Source organism: Mesoplodon mirus (assembly GCF_964341445.2).
Source record: "Mesoplodon mirus genome assembly, chromosome: 12".
Lineage (NCBI taxonomy): Eukaryota > Metazoa > Chordata > Mammalia > Artiodactyla > Ziphiidae > Mesoplodon > Mesoplodon mirus.
The window spans coordinates 94672444-94686224 of NC_138988.1; the positions used below are offsets into that span (position 1 = coordinate 94672444).

At 50.3% G+C, this 13781-nt stretch overlaps 1 protein-coding gene across 2 annotated transcripts in view; it reads right to left on the reverse strand.

Moving 5' to 3' along the window:
• The window catches only part of JARID2 (jumonji and AT-rich interaction domain containing 2), a 244949-nt gene that overhangs the window by 24919 nt on the left and 206249 nt on the right, over positions 1 to 13781 (reverse strand). For both annotated transcript variants that reach the window (XM_082639766.1, XM_082639765.1), the window contains exon 6: positions 5565 to 5797. In XM_082639766.1, the coding sequence (XP_082495892.1) occupies positions 5565 to 5797 (233 nt within the window). The remainder of the gene's footprint in view (positions 1 to 5564; positions 5798 to 13781) is intronic.

Consider the following 13781-nt stretch of genomic DNA (forward strand, 5'->3'; position numbering starts at 1 on the left):
CCGTGAATTTTTGGTGCGAGACTGTGTTCCATGAGCCAACCCCAGGGCGTTCGGTGACCAGGTTTCTGGGGAGCCAGCCTTGACTGCTGGACTCAGTGAGCCCCCAGACCCCACTGAGGAGGGAGAGGCCAAAGGGAAGGCCCAGGAACTACAGCCTGGATGCACCACTGCCGGCCAGTCAAGAATGAAGCAGGACTGACAGAGCAGGTGGTCTAGAATACGTAACAGGAAATTTTAAAACAAAACTAGCAGCCTGGCAACAATAAATTAGAAACAAATTTATAAAACCAGGGGCAGGGGCAAAGACAAAATCTCCATGATAAGTACCACTAATTTGGAATAGGATGTATGGTGAGGAATGCAAATACCTCAAATTTTACCTGTTCTTTCAAATGCTTCCACTGACTAAAAACAAAACCATTTAGAAAAACTAAAGGAAACAGTAAAACCCTGCTGAGGCTCACAGAAAGAGCTTTCCATCAGCAAGATGCTCAGGTCTCTGCATCTTCAGAGAAGACACCCCTCGAAGCCCTCAATCTGTGGTTAACCTGCTCCGATTCTCACCCAAGTTACACAGAAGCAGACGCAGGGCACCGTTAATCTCTTCTTGAAGATGAGGATCCGCCAGCAGAAACGGCAACCACTGCGCAGTGGACACCACCAAGCAGCTCCTGCCGGCAGAGCCCACCGCCAGCCGTCATGTCTTGCCGAAGTTTAGGTTCAGTGCCTCCCGATCCCGGGAGACCAGAGAACCCCTGGGGAGCTTGAAAATAATGCTGATTCCAGTCTAAAGCCCTCCCCATCCAGATTTGACCTAACCGGTGAGGATGGAGAAAGGGGCTCAGTGTGTGCAAGTCCCCGACAGCTCTGCGCTCCCCCGACACGGCTGTGCACCTGCAGGAGGCCAGGAAGCCAGGCTTCCACTCTCCCAGATTCTACCTGGAGGAACAGCGCAGGGCCCCGGGTCAATCCAGTCCGGCTTCTTGGGGCCACCTGACCTCCTGGCTCACTGTCGTACAGGAAATTCCAAATTTTCACATGGTGGAATTCTGCATAACTATTTCACCATCTTCAATGGCAAAAAGATCGTCTTCTTATTTACCTATTTGTATAAACACAGACGCCGCGTCATTGGCCTGTGCTTGCCTCCGGGGTCCAATGAGTAATTGGTACCAAAGGAGACAAAGCTATGGAGCGAGGCACTGTCTCACCTTCACACTGAGCATCTCCCCAGCCACCGCTCTATTCCACCATGGAACAGAGCCCAACACTAAGTTTCACCGCAACACACGCCCAGGTCACCTGGCCAGCCCACCACACGGGCCTGCTCTCAACCCTACACATCTGGAGGAAGTGCTGATCTGGGGAGAGGCGTCACTGTAATTCACTGGAGAATCAACACACAGGAGGCGGGAGGCCCGCGGCAGAGCCCTCCAGGGGGCAATAAAAGCCCTTCAGCTGAATAACTTAACATCTCTTTAAGGTGCTCCTTCTCAGCTCAGGTGTGGGCTTCTGACGTTGCACCCCACAGCTGTCACCCAGCTCTGCAGGAAGTGGGGTGTCTCAGCCCACCACCGCCCACCCGGCACCTGTAGCTCAGGTTACCCCCTGTCGCACAGACATGAAGCGGTCCTCAGTTCAACCAGAAAGTCAACGACCAAACTCCCATTTCCCACTAGAGGGAGTCGTTGAGTCGAGTGGCTCTGCCCATCCTCTCAGAGCAGCAGCAAAGGAGCCCAAGAGAAACACTCTTGGTTGGAGACAGTGTATTTGGACTTTAAAATTCAAATTAAATAGCAAAAGAGCCTAAATGAACAGAATCCACTGGACAGGCAGCGAGTTACGGACAGGGAAGGCAGGCCTGCTGGTGTGGCGGGCACCTGCAAGTCAGTGAGCAGAGGCTGACGCAGCCCTGCTCTCCAAAAGGAAGGCCTGGTCCTGGTCGGAGCCCCTAACCTTCCCAAAGCACCTGCCCCCTCCCCTCTGCAGGCCACCGGACCCAGTCACAAACACCACGTGACAGAGGCGCCATTCAAACTCCCCACATGACCTGATGAAGAGCACGGTCAGACCTTACGCGTTCTTCTAGCTAAGGCCAGTCTCTCCATTTCTCTCTGGATGCTCATTTTTCATTTTCCAGAATGTTAAAGAATACGCCTCACTCTTTGGTCTGAACAGCTCAGCCTCCTCTCTCCATCCGACTAGGCCAAGACTTTTTGCAACTGCCGTACATTTGACTGTGAAAACCTCTCCTCAAAGGTGCCACAGCCCAGCAGACCCCCCGCCGGGCGTGTCTGCCCTGCCACACAAGCTGGTGGTTTTCTCCCTCATGTTACGGCTCAGCTTCAGCGCAACAGATGAGAACAGGGAGGTGTGCCGGCCGGGGGCAGCCTCACCACCCACGTCTTCCACATCCTGGCTTACCAACCACACACAGTTGTCTGCAAAAGCCTCTTCACGACACGCTTGGAAAACATCTCCATACCCTCTCCAGGTGTAAGAATGGTTGTTTCTCCATCCTCAATTCGTTACTGTCTTTTAGTGCACATTACGTACGTACGGTTCTAAGGAAGCACTTGACACCTACCACACATCCAGATCATCACCCAGGGCAGTTCCAGGGCTGCTACCCATGTGTGGGTGTCACCTGGCACACCTGGAGCCTTTGGGAGAATAAAAGCTGGAGGATTGGGGCGGCCCCTCACACTGAGTTCCCGTGCTCTGAGTCTCAAAGGCCAGGGCCTTTATGAAGCTGAGCACGCCACCCAGCACCATGAGAGGCAATGTCCTAGCAAGAAGAGCGAGCGCTCGGTGCACTGGGGCCAGCAGGGCACGGTCACTTCTCGGCAGCACCCCTACATAGGGCATCCCTCCACCCTGCCAGGTGTACTTCGTACAATCACTGATCTTTTCTTTCAGGCCGACAGAAAAAAATTAATCATATCTGAAATTACAGATCCGTATTCTCTGGGCCTCCTGTCTTTTATGCAGTTGAAAAGATGAAAGGTCAGATTCTAATCACTTGCATCAAGCCATTACAAAGGAATCTACAATGGGCTTCTATTGACCTTTTTTCTTAGAGTACTTAACTAATGGGATTTGATGGTATCAAAATTATCCTTTCATTTCTCACAATGTCCCTGGGAGAAGAGTTGGCATCATTGGCTCCAAATGAACAATAAGGCTCAGGAAGGTTAACTATTACAGCTTAAGTCTCGGTGAAGGTCGTGGTCAGAGCCCAGCTAGACCTGGGAGTCCTGGGTCATCCCACTCGGGTGGATTAGACAGGGGAGGGAGGGCAGGCAGGAGGGGGTGGGACGGGGACGGTTACACCCCACCTGCAAGACCTGAACCCAGAAAGCCGGCCAGGCTCCTACAGTCACTCAGATGACAGTCTGCCCTGCTACCCAGGTCGCTCCTCCATCTTTTACACTGCGAGTAAAAGGGGCCGCGTGAGCCTGCTGTGGATCGAGGGGATGGGGCCACCCCAGGGAAGGGGTACCTCCTACTCCCCTCAACTCTCACCTCCAACTGTGAGAACTCCTCTTGTTCAGTTACAAAGGGAAATCCTGAACTGAGGGGCAAGCGCTGGGGGCTGAGGATGAGCGTGGACCAACTGAGATGGGGGTTTACTCAATGCAGCCTCACGTGTAAAAGAGAGAGAGAGAGAGGGAGAGAGAGATTGGTTATGGTTCTATGTGAATAAAGTCACACATTCATTCCTCACTGAGATTCCTGCTCCACAGGTGGATCCCTTCCCTCTCTAGACCCCTTCGGAATTGTTCTCTTTCATAAGCAAAGATCTGGAGGAAAGTTCTGCACAAGGGCCTGTCCGGCCAACAGCTTTGGAAATGGACTGGGGACTCAAGACACCAAAGGGATGGTGCATCCTCTACTTTATGTCCTGAAAATCGGGCTCCCAGCTCGGGGGCGGCCAATTCCACAACCACGCTCAGGTGTTCTCGTGAGGAAAACCGTGAGGTCTGTGTTTCAGGAACAGTGGGCAACGTTTAAAATATGCAAAAACCACCTGTTTAATCTCAAGGTAACACTTCAGAAGCACTAAGTGGCAATCTGAGAGGACTGTGGACACATTAAACACGAGGATTCCTGCCTCGTCCACTCCAGCTGGAGAGCTGAGTAATATCCGAAAGCTAAAGGTTAAGACAAATACTACGTGTGTCTACACACAATCCTATGTATGTGCGTGAACACAGTTACATATTCAGAGACAATGGTCCCCAGCATCATCAAGAATGAGAAAGACCACGGAGAAAGCGCAATTCAACAGGAGGAGTTCCAACCTTCACACCACAGTGACCATCCGTTAGCTCTCTCCACAGCAGTGCCCGTCAGGGAATCTCCAGGCCGCCCGCGCCTTGCCCAGAATCAACCAATCTTTCCAGGTTAGAGTCCTCAGTCTATTCTAAGGAAAGTTTTTTTTTTTTTTTTTTTTTTTTTTTTTTTTTTTTTTTTGCGGTATGCGGGCCTCTCACTGCTGTGGCCTCCCCCGTTGCGGAGCACAGGCTCCGGACGCGCAGGCCCAGCGGCCATGGCTCACGGGCCCAGCCGCTCCGCGGCATATGGGATCCTCCCAGACCGGGGCACGAACCCGTATCCCCTGCATCGGCAGGCGGACTCTCAACCACTGCGCCACCAGGGAGGCCCCCTAAGGAAAGTTTTAACCGTATGTGACAGAATTCCCGGTGTGGAGAGCTCACCTCTGACCCCCACGGCTCACCCGCTCTCAGATGGACTGAGAACCAGAGCAGACGGCTTAACGAGACGCCACTGGACCCGGGTGAGAGCCGCACCGAGCTCCACACCCCTCCTCATCCCCAGGGTCCCCCTTCCAGGTGCTGAGAACTCTGTCCAAGGGCAGGGAGAGGTGCCCACAAAGGATCTGCATTCTGGATGTGACCCCGAAGTCGGGGCGTGGGGGGGGGGCGCGCCAGAGCGCGTGCAGCCTCCGCTAACCATGAGAGCACAGGACGGAGTGAGTGTCCCCCGCGGCTGCACCCGTCCCATCACCGCCTGCAGGCCTATCGGAAGTCCTGCCGCGAGCCACCAACGTGTCCATCAAGAAGAACAGGGAGCACTCCAGGCCACGTGCAGGCCTGTTCCAAGGTAACCTGTGGCTCCCGGCCTAACCAGAGGACACCCTGCCTCACCTGGTGCCCGGGACGCTGGGGCGGCGGAAGGGTAACGAAGGAGTGTTCCTTCTCCCTACCCTTCTAGGGCATCCCAGCAAGTGAGGGTCCACTGCTGGTGGCACTGGGTGCTGGCAGCATCCTCCAGGGAGGGATGCAAACCCACCAACGGCCCCGCCTAATCCATCTTCACGGTAGGAGAGGCGTGTGCACTGGCACCTCTGTGCCCAGGTCATCTTTCTCTCAACCCCTCTCACCTCTGAGCATCCTTTCCTGCCTTCTGAGCTCTGGAAAGATGGATCTCTCGAGGCTACTACTCACATTTCCCCTTCAGTTAACTTGATGAAACGCGGCTGTGGCATCTGGCACCTCCAGGCCAGACCTTGGTCCCCCGGCGGCAGGGCTGGGCTTTACCTGTTTCCGTAAGTCCTGAGCCGACCGATGCAGAGGTGGGTGGTGGTGAGCGAGGAGCCCCCTGGCAGAGGAGCCCACGGAGGGGGCCGCTGGGGGGTGGCTCGCGGAAGCCTGCTCCCTCCGGCCGTCGGCCCGGGGATCACTGTGCTTCTCCTTCGCCGGAGTGGCCTCTTTGCTTTTGTGTTTCTGAACAGGTTCCTTCTCCCGTGATGACCTGCTGGAACCATTGAAAACTGGAAAGTAAGGAGAGAGGAAGAACAAAGTCACTACAGAGGATGCTGCCTGCTGCCAGGTACCCTAAATCCCCCAAAGACAAAAGGAGAAAGAAAAGGAAAACGTTCTGGACAAACATCACATCTCACATGCTCTCAAGACCCAACCTGAAGTCAAACCAACCACCACAAAGGACAGGAATAATCCTAAACACAGAGAGACCAAAAACAAAAGTTATAAACACATCCTAGGAATTATCTGCTTTGGTTGAAACCACTGAAAAATCCATTTAAAAAAATCCCTACAGGGACTTCCCTGGTGGTGCAATGGTTAAGAATCCGCCTGCCAATGCAGGGGACACGGGTTCGAGCCCTGGTCCGGGAAGATCCCACATGCCGCAGAGCAACTAAGCCCGTGCACCACAACTAATGAGCCTGCGCTCTAGAGCCCACGAGCCACAACTACTGAGCCTGCGCTCTAGAGCCCACGAGCCACAACTACTGAGCCCGTGCACAGCAACTACTGAGCCCAGGCACCGCAACTACTGAAGCCCATGCACCTAGAGCCCATGCTCTGCAACAAGAGAAGGCACCAGAATGAGAAGCCCGCGCACCGTGACGAAGAGTAGCCCCTGCTCGCCGCAACTAGAGAAAGCCCGCACGCAGCAACAAAGGCACAACGCAGCCACACACACAAAAAAAACCTACAAAACAAAAAAAAAAACAAAAAAACCACACACACACAAAATGCACAGCAGCCCTGAGAATATCAACATCACACCTTAAACAAAAAGAGAAGAATTAAAATGAAGAAACCAACAACAGGGGCTTCCCTGGTGGCCCAGTGGTTAAGAATCCGCCTGCCAGTGCAAAGGACACGGGTCCAAGCCCTGGTCCAGGAAGATCCCACGTGCCGCGGAATAACTAAGCCTGTGTGCCACAGCTACTGAAGCCCGCATGCCTAGAGCCTGTGCTCCGTAACAAGAGAAGCCACTGCGATGAGAAGCCCGTGCACCGCAATGAAGAGTAGCCCCCGGGGGCTTCCCTGGTGGCACAGTGGTTGAGAGTCCACCTGCCGATGCAGGGGACACGGGTTCGTGCCCCAGTCCGGGAAGATCCCATATGCCGCAGAGTGGCTGGGCCCGTGAGCCATGGCCGCTGAGCCTGCGCGTCCAGAGCCTGTGCTCCGCAACGGGAGAGGCCACAACAGTGAGAGGCCCGCGTATCACAAAAAAAAAAAAGAGTAGCCCCCACTCGCCGTAATTAGAGAAAGCCTGCACACAGCAACGAAGACCCAACGCAGCCAAAAATAAATTAATTAATTAATAGGGAAAAAAAAGAAACCAACACAGTCACATTCCACGAACAGGACCACCTCATGTATAAAGATACAGGGGATCTGAAAAAAGAATATATTCTTCAGTTTAAAGTAACGCATTTAAGGCTGCAGATCTGCTGACGGATATGGGTCACGACACAGCTGCTTCACCTCACCCCTCAGTGACCAGAGAAGAGGGACAGAGAGGCACAGGCGCTCTGAGCCAGACCCGTTTCTATCCCAGGAGTCACAACACACCTACAAGTATTGAGTGCCTGCCGACAGCCCAGGGGCCGTGGTCAGGTGGGGAAGTCGCTCAGCCTCTGAATCCACAGGGACTGAAGCTTCTCCTCACGCCCGTTTTACGGAGGACGCCAAGGGCAGGCGAGCGCCGAGCCAGGCCCTGCCGCGTCCCAGGCCCACCCTCCTGGTCCCCAGGGCGTGCTCGGTGCTGGCTCCCCGTGTGCCTCCTGCACACCCCCGAACCCGCTTCAGGGAGTTGAGAAGAGAACAGCGATGCTCAGGGTCCTCACAGTAAACTTCATCACGCTGCTGCCCTGAGGTTCCTCCTCTGTTCACAGCTGGGACTCGTACTCCAGGGAAGACCTGGTGGGCCCCGCACTCCTCCACGGCATCCACAAGCCCTTCACATCTGCTTCTGTGGTTCCCGCAGGTCCACCCGCCCCGCCCCGCATCTCAAACCCCCTGGGGCAGGTGGCCTATTTCTCCAAGGAACGAGGAAGGATGCCCCATGCTTGGCTGCCCGGCCCCACGAGCTCCAGGCGGAACAGCCAGGGAAGCCAGTGAGCCCTTTCGGCTGTCATTTTTAAAAGGCTCCTGGAGCATTTCCTGACAGAAGGAGCCTTGAAAGGTCACTGTGCCCACCCACCCACTGGGTACCTCCACTCCAAGGCTACCCACCCCCCAACCATGCCTTGCAGAATCCCAGGCAGACGTCACCACAGGACCAGGCAGCTGTAAAGAAAAACTTCCCCCTCCTTTGAGTTGAAACCTCTTCCTGAAGCTTAAAGACACAGAAGTCAAACCCCCTCTCCCACTGGTCCATAAGACAATAACGTATGTCTTCCAAGGATGCCCTCCCCAGTGCCTTCAATGCTTTCTTTGTCACCCCCATTTGTCTAAGTGTCCTTTAAACTACACTTATGCCTTGTAGATTGCAAATATTTTCCTCTTTTTTGCTTTTCCATCTGTTATGTTGCTAAATCTGCTAACCCACTTTTTAAGTTTCTTAGCTTAGAAAGTTCTCCCATGAAGCTGATCAGAGGTGGGGACCTTCTTACGTGCAGCCAGCAGCACCCCGCCTGAAGAAGACGAAAACATATCCTAACATATTTTCAGATGGTATGACATTCCTCTAAGTTTCCCCCACTTGTTTCTGACTCGACCGCTTGGATTTGCTTCTTCAATGCACTTGGTATTACACTGTATATGGTGTGACACAGAGACTCACGTTTTCCGTATCTGGATGGGCTGTGAGCCCTGATCTCTAAAGCTGCTCACAGCCCCAGTGATTACACACCCTAAATGGATGTGCAATACAGACGTAAAGACCACGCCACAGCAAACTGGTACATGATCCTGTGTTGTGCAAGGCTCTGCTGCTTACTCTGTTACAGAAAAACAGAGCGCTTCGAATGGCTGGCATTTATTCTAAGTGTAACTAACTACACATTGTCAGAATCCATCCATCATACCCAAGCTGGCAATATCTGCACTCGCTTTCCAGACAAATTAGAAGCAACATCCATAAGAAGTCATACTTCAGTGTGATTAAAAATCAAGCCAAGGAACATGAATCTAGGCAATTCTTGACCGTTCACCCATTTTCTCAGGCAGTGCACATGGCTCCTTTATTGGAACAAAGCACGGGAAGTTTCATCCTTTTTTTTTTAATCTTAAATACTCCATACTTTCCTGAGCTTTGCTACCACCAAGATGAGCAGTGTGCTAATTCCAGAATTACTTACTTCTCTGTTTGGTTACAAAACAAATTTATTCTGGGGGTTGGTTCCCTTTCACAAGATTGTATGAGTGGTTCAATTCCCAGCCCTACTGTCTGCACCTGGGCGAGTTGTGTACATCCTCCGTTTTCTGGCCAAGGCTGGGGACCCCACACTCCTACGTGCAGAGTGTGCCGTGCCCTGTCTGGGTTCAGCAGGCACTCGGCGCTGGGGAGACCTCACTGCTGCTGCCCCTGTAAAAGGACCGTCTCAGGTGACGACACGCAGACCGTGGCAAGAGCTCTTCTTCTGGCCTCCCGTCCTCCCCGCAGATGCAGTAGAAGAATGGGCTTCAACACAGCCCAAGGGCGGCCTAAGCAGACTCACCCGAACCTCCTACTCGACCCGGCTGCCTACCACTGCCTCCCAATATCCATGTCACGGGAAAACACAGGCGGGGCCAACGTCCTGGCCAAACAAGGAAAAATATGATGCGGAAGCCACAGCCCTCCTTGTTCTACGAGTTTAACGAGCGACCTGACCCATGGGGGACCCTTTCAGGGGATCCCCTAGGTCAAAAGTACTTTCTTAATTGTCCTGAGAGTATTTACCTTTTTTACTGCGTTGACATTTCAGTGATGGTAATGGCTAAAGGTAGATCAGCCATCAGGGAAATGCAAACCAACATGACCATGAAATACCACTTCACATCCCCTAGGACGGCTATGTTCACAAAGATGGATAAAGGCCAGTGTGGGTGAGAATGCAGAGTGGAACCTTCAAACACTGCAGGTGGAAATGTAAAATGGCACAGCCACTCTAGAAAACCATCTGGAAGTTCCTCAAAATGTGAAACAGAGTCACCATAGGACCCAGCAACTCCACTCCCAGGTATGAGCACAAGAGAAATGAAAAATATGTCCACATAAAAACATGTATGCGAATGTTCAGAGCAGAAATATTAACAACAGCTAGTAACTGAGGAAAAAATCCAAAGGTTCGTGCACTGGCATTTAGCTAAACAAAATGGGGTGTTATCTATCCATAAAAAGGAATCGGGAACAGATACATGCTCCAGCATGGACGAATCTTGCAGACATTATGGGACATGAAAGAAGCTAAGGACAAAAGGTCACCTGTTACAGGATTCCATTCCTATGAAATGACTAGACCAATACATAAGAGACAGAAAGTATGTTAGTGGTTGCCAGGGGCTGGGGAGGGTTCAGGAAAATGGGAATGACTCCTAATGGGTACAGATTTTTCAGGGTGAAGGCAATGAAGATGTTCTAAAGTTGACTGTGATGATCATTACACAACTCTGTGAATATACTAAAAACTACTAAATTGTACACTGTGGGTAAATTTTATGATATGTGAATTACATCTCCATAAAGCTAAAAACAAAACAAAAACAAAAGAAAATGGCAACAGGTAGCAAAATTCAACACAAATCAATGCAGTGGCACCAAACTCAATGAACAAATACTGGTCTTCTTCATTACCAGTTACTAGCGGTTAAAAAAAAAAAAGTTTCACTTTGGAAAGTGATAAAGCAATAGAAATTGTTAACAGTATTAAATCTCAACCCTGGAATACACATACTTTGTGTGACAAAAATGGAACCACAGGACTTCCCTGGTGGTGCAGTGGTTAAGAATCTGCCTGCTGATGCAGGGGACACGGGTTCGAGCCCTGGTCTGGGAAGATCCCACATGCTGCGGAGCACCCTAAGCCTGTGAGCCACAACTACTGAGCCCACGCGCCACAACTACTGAGCCCATGCACCACAACTACTGGAGCCCGCATGCCTAGAGCCTGTGCTCCATAGCAAGAGAAGCCACCGCAATGAGAAGCCCGCACACCGCAACGAAGAGTAGCCCCCGCTCGCCGCAACTAGAGAAAGTCCGAGTGCAGCAACAAAGACCCAATGCAGCCAAAAAAATAAATTAAATAAATATATAAATAAATTTATTGTTTTAAAAAAAAGGAACCACACATAAGGCATTTCTCCTGAATACCAGTATGATGACTATTCCTAGGGAAAAGCACCTGTGAAATTAAGTTGTAAGCTAGCTGCTTTTTCACGGAATGCTATTTCTATTTGAAAGGACAACCGATGCACTTATTTGTCAGCCATTTTCTCAAAAATGAATAAACTGAGCCTGTCAAGGAAAAAGTAACTAACAGTGTTTGCTGCCAATGACAGAATTCACGATTTCAGGCAAAAATTACAATTCTGGAAAACCTGTATCTGCCACCATGAGTTTGACGGCCTCTCAACACTTAAAGACTTTCCCGATGAGTTCAGTGCAGAGAGAAGATTCTTGGATACAGTGTAACGGACGGCACCGATGACTGGTAGGGGTGGATAACCCAGTGAACCATTATTTTCAAATAATCAATACAAGACATTACAAAATTGTGTGTGGGTCAGAGAGCCACTCAAGGGAGAAGGCAAACCAACGGATGTTAACGTAACAGAGCATGAGAAGCTCACCGATGTGGGTTCAGATGATGGTAACAACTGACCTTGAAGAAACTACCACTGGTTGAGTCTGGGTGTGAAATCAAAGAATAAAATCTTCACAAAGGCTCCTCCCTCTTCCAACCACCTCTCTGTCTGAGACTGATTTTCTTCGTATATGACTGAATGCAGAAGCAGACCTAAGAATCTAGCAATCATCTCCTAAGCCAGACTTCAAGGACATCTGCAAAAATGGAAAATCATGCAACCCTCCTCACCTGTAACTTTTGGGGTTTGGAATACTGTCCCTTTACATGACACTGTTCTTTGTGTTAACATGTAATGGGGTTTGTGTTGTTTTTAAATGAGTATATATTTCTAAATTACCTCAGTTTTTAATTTTAATATGGTAAATATCAATAAATACAATCCACAAAATAAAAGCCTTCTGGGGTCCCTCAATATTTTTTTAAGAGCAGAAACGGGTCTTGAGACCAACAAGCCTGAAACCAGTAGGCTGGCTCATCTTTTCCATGGTTATTAGCTACCCCATGGTTTACTAGAGGGTTTGAGGGCCCCTGTACTTATGTCTAGACCTACAAACCCCCCAAAAAGCTCAGGCTCTAAAATGAAGCTACTTAAATTTGAATCCAGATAAACCATTTGCTAACTATCTGACCTTGGACTGGTTTCCTGTCCAAGCCTTAGTTTCCCAATTAACTACTTATCTCATAGGGTCGCTTGGAGGATTCAATGAGAAAATATGAGTCTAGAAAGGATCTTTGCGGCAGCAGTGGGCAAGCGTTAGCTTGTAAGGATCACCACACCATGACCGGGTCAAGGCCAGATGGGCATCAGGGCACCAGTGCTCACAGTTTGTCACTCTTTTCTTTTCCAGGTGAACCATGGGGGCAAGGCCAGTTGCTAGAAGGAGACTTCAAGGAACTTAGTTAAAAGCTGGCACTGTGGTTAGCCAGCAACATCTTTCTGAGATCCGGGGGCGGGAGGACAGAGCCTGCACTGTCGTTATCTGTACCTGAAACAACGCACAACTCTGCTTCTGTTCTAATGCCCTGTACTCTTGACACCACCGGCACCTAAAATGACTCCCCAGGAAAACACTGTGGGGAGAGGGGACCCTGGTCACAGACAGGAGAGGACAGAGGGAGGCACGCGCCCTCAACGTAATAAACCAAAGCGGCTGCTCTGTGAACTGCAGCACAAGTTTCTACTAAAGACTATTTTGATCAGATGATCGGGAAAGGGGAAGGTTTTCAAAAATACAAAAATTAAAAATTGAATAAAATCAACTTTGATTTGCAAACAAAGGGGGAGTTTTCAAAGGAATCCTCTTTCTGTAACCACCTTGCTGTTTTACAGCAGCCGTCCACCCAAATGGCAAACACAGCCAAAAAGCCAACTCACGTGTCACTGGGAGGTGGACGGGGGGGTGGCGCTTGTTAGGTGAAGATGATGGTGCCTGAGACGAGGTATGTTTTGTCCTCAACAGCTCATTAATTTTAAGTGTCGTGGGAACCTGCAGTTTTGCTCCTCCAAGTAATTATCTTTTGTCTTAATTTGTAAGATTCTCCAGAAGAGGAGAGAAGGGGAAAGGAAAAAATATTCACTCTCACAGGAAAAGCCTAAACCCTGTGAACATAAGAGACAGAAAGTTCGAGATGTACAGAGGACACACACACACTGTCTCCAATTAAAAGAAATAACTGGACTCATTTCTTTAAGGAGAGGAAAAAAGCATTTATCACAGTGAACCATATTAGGAAATTGTATCGTACTCAGATACAAACACCTCTGCATTAATGAACAGAGACAAATATACTGATTTGTATATACATACTCTGAAAGTTAAATGGTCTGCAGACGAGGGTTTCCACACCACGGCAAGCAAAACCTTTACATCCAAAGGCTGGTATTCTGACTTAGGGTCACTTCAGAAGGTAAGGTTTGCTCCCAGAAAGGGATGAAAAAGAAACGGACAAGAAGGCACTTTAGAAACGTCTTCACCAGCAATCCCGCGATCATTTGTGAGGTGGAAAGCGATGCTTTCCAAGGAGGAACTCACGTCTACAGCTCCAGAGTCTGTACTAAACGGTGTTCCCCCATCTGACTCTGTCCACACAGATCCGGACGAGATTCTTGGGGGATCCACAAGGCAGTCGATAAAACGCTGATCATAAGGTCTTTAAAACCCTCACTCCATACACAGCCTCTTGGAGGGACAGGGATAGTTTGGTTGCG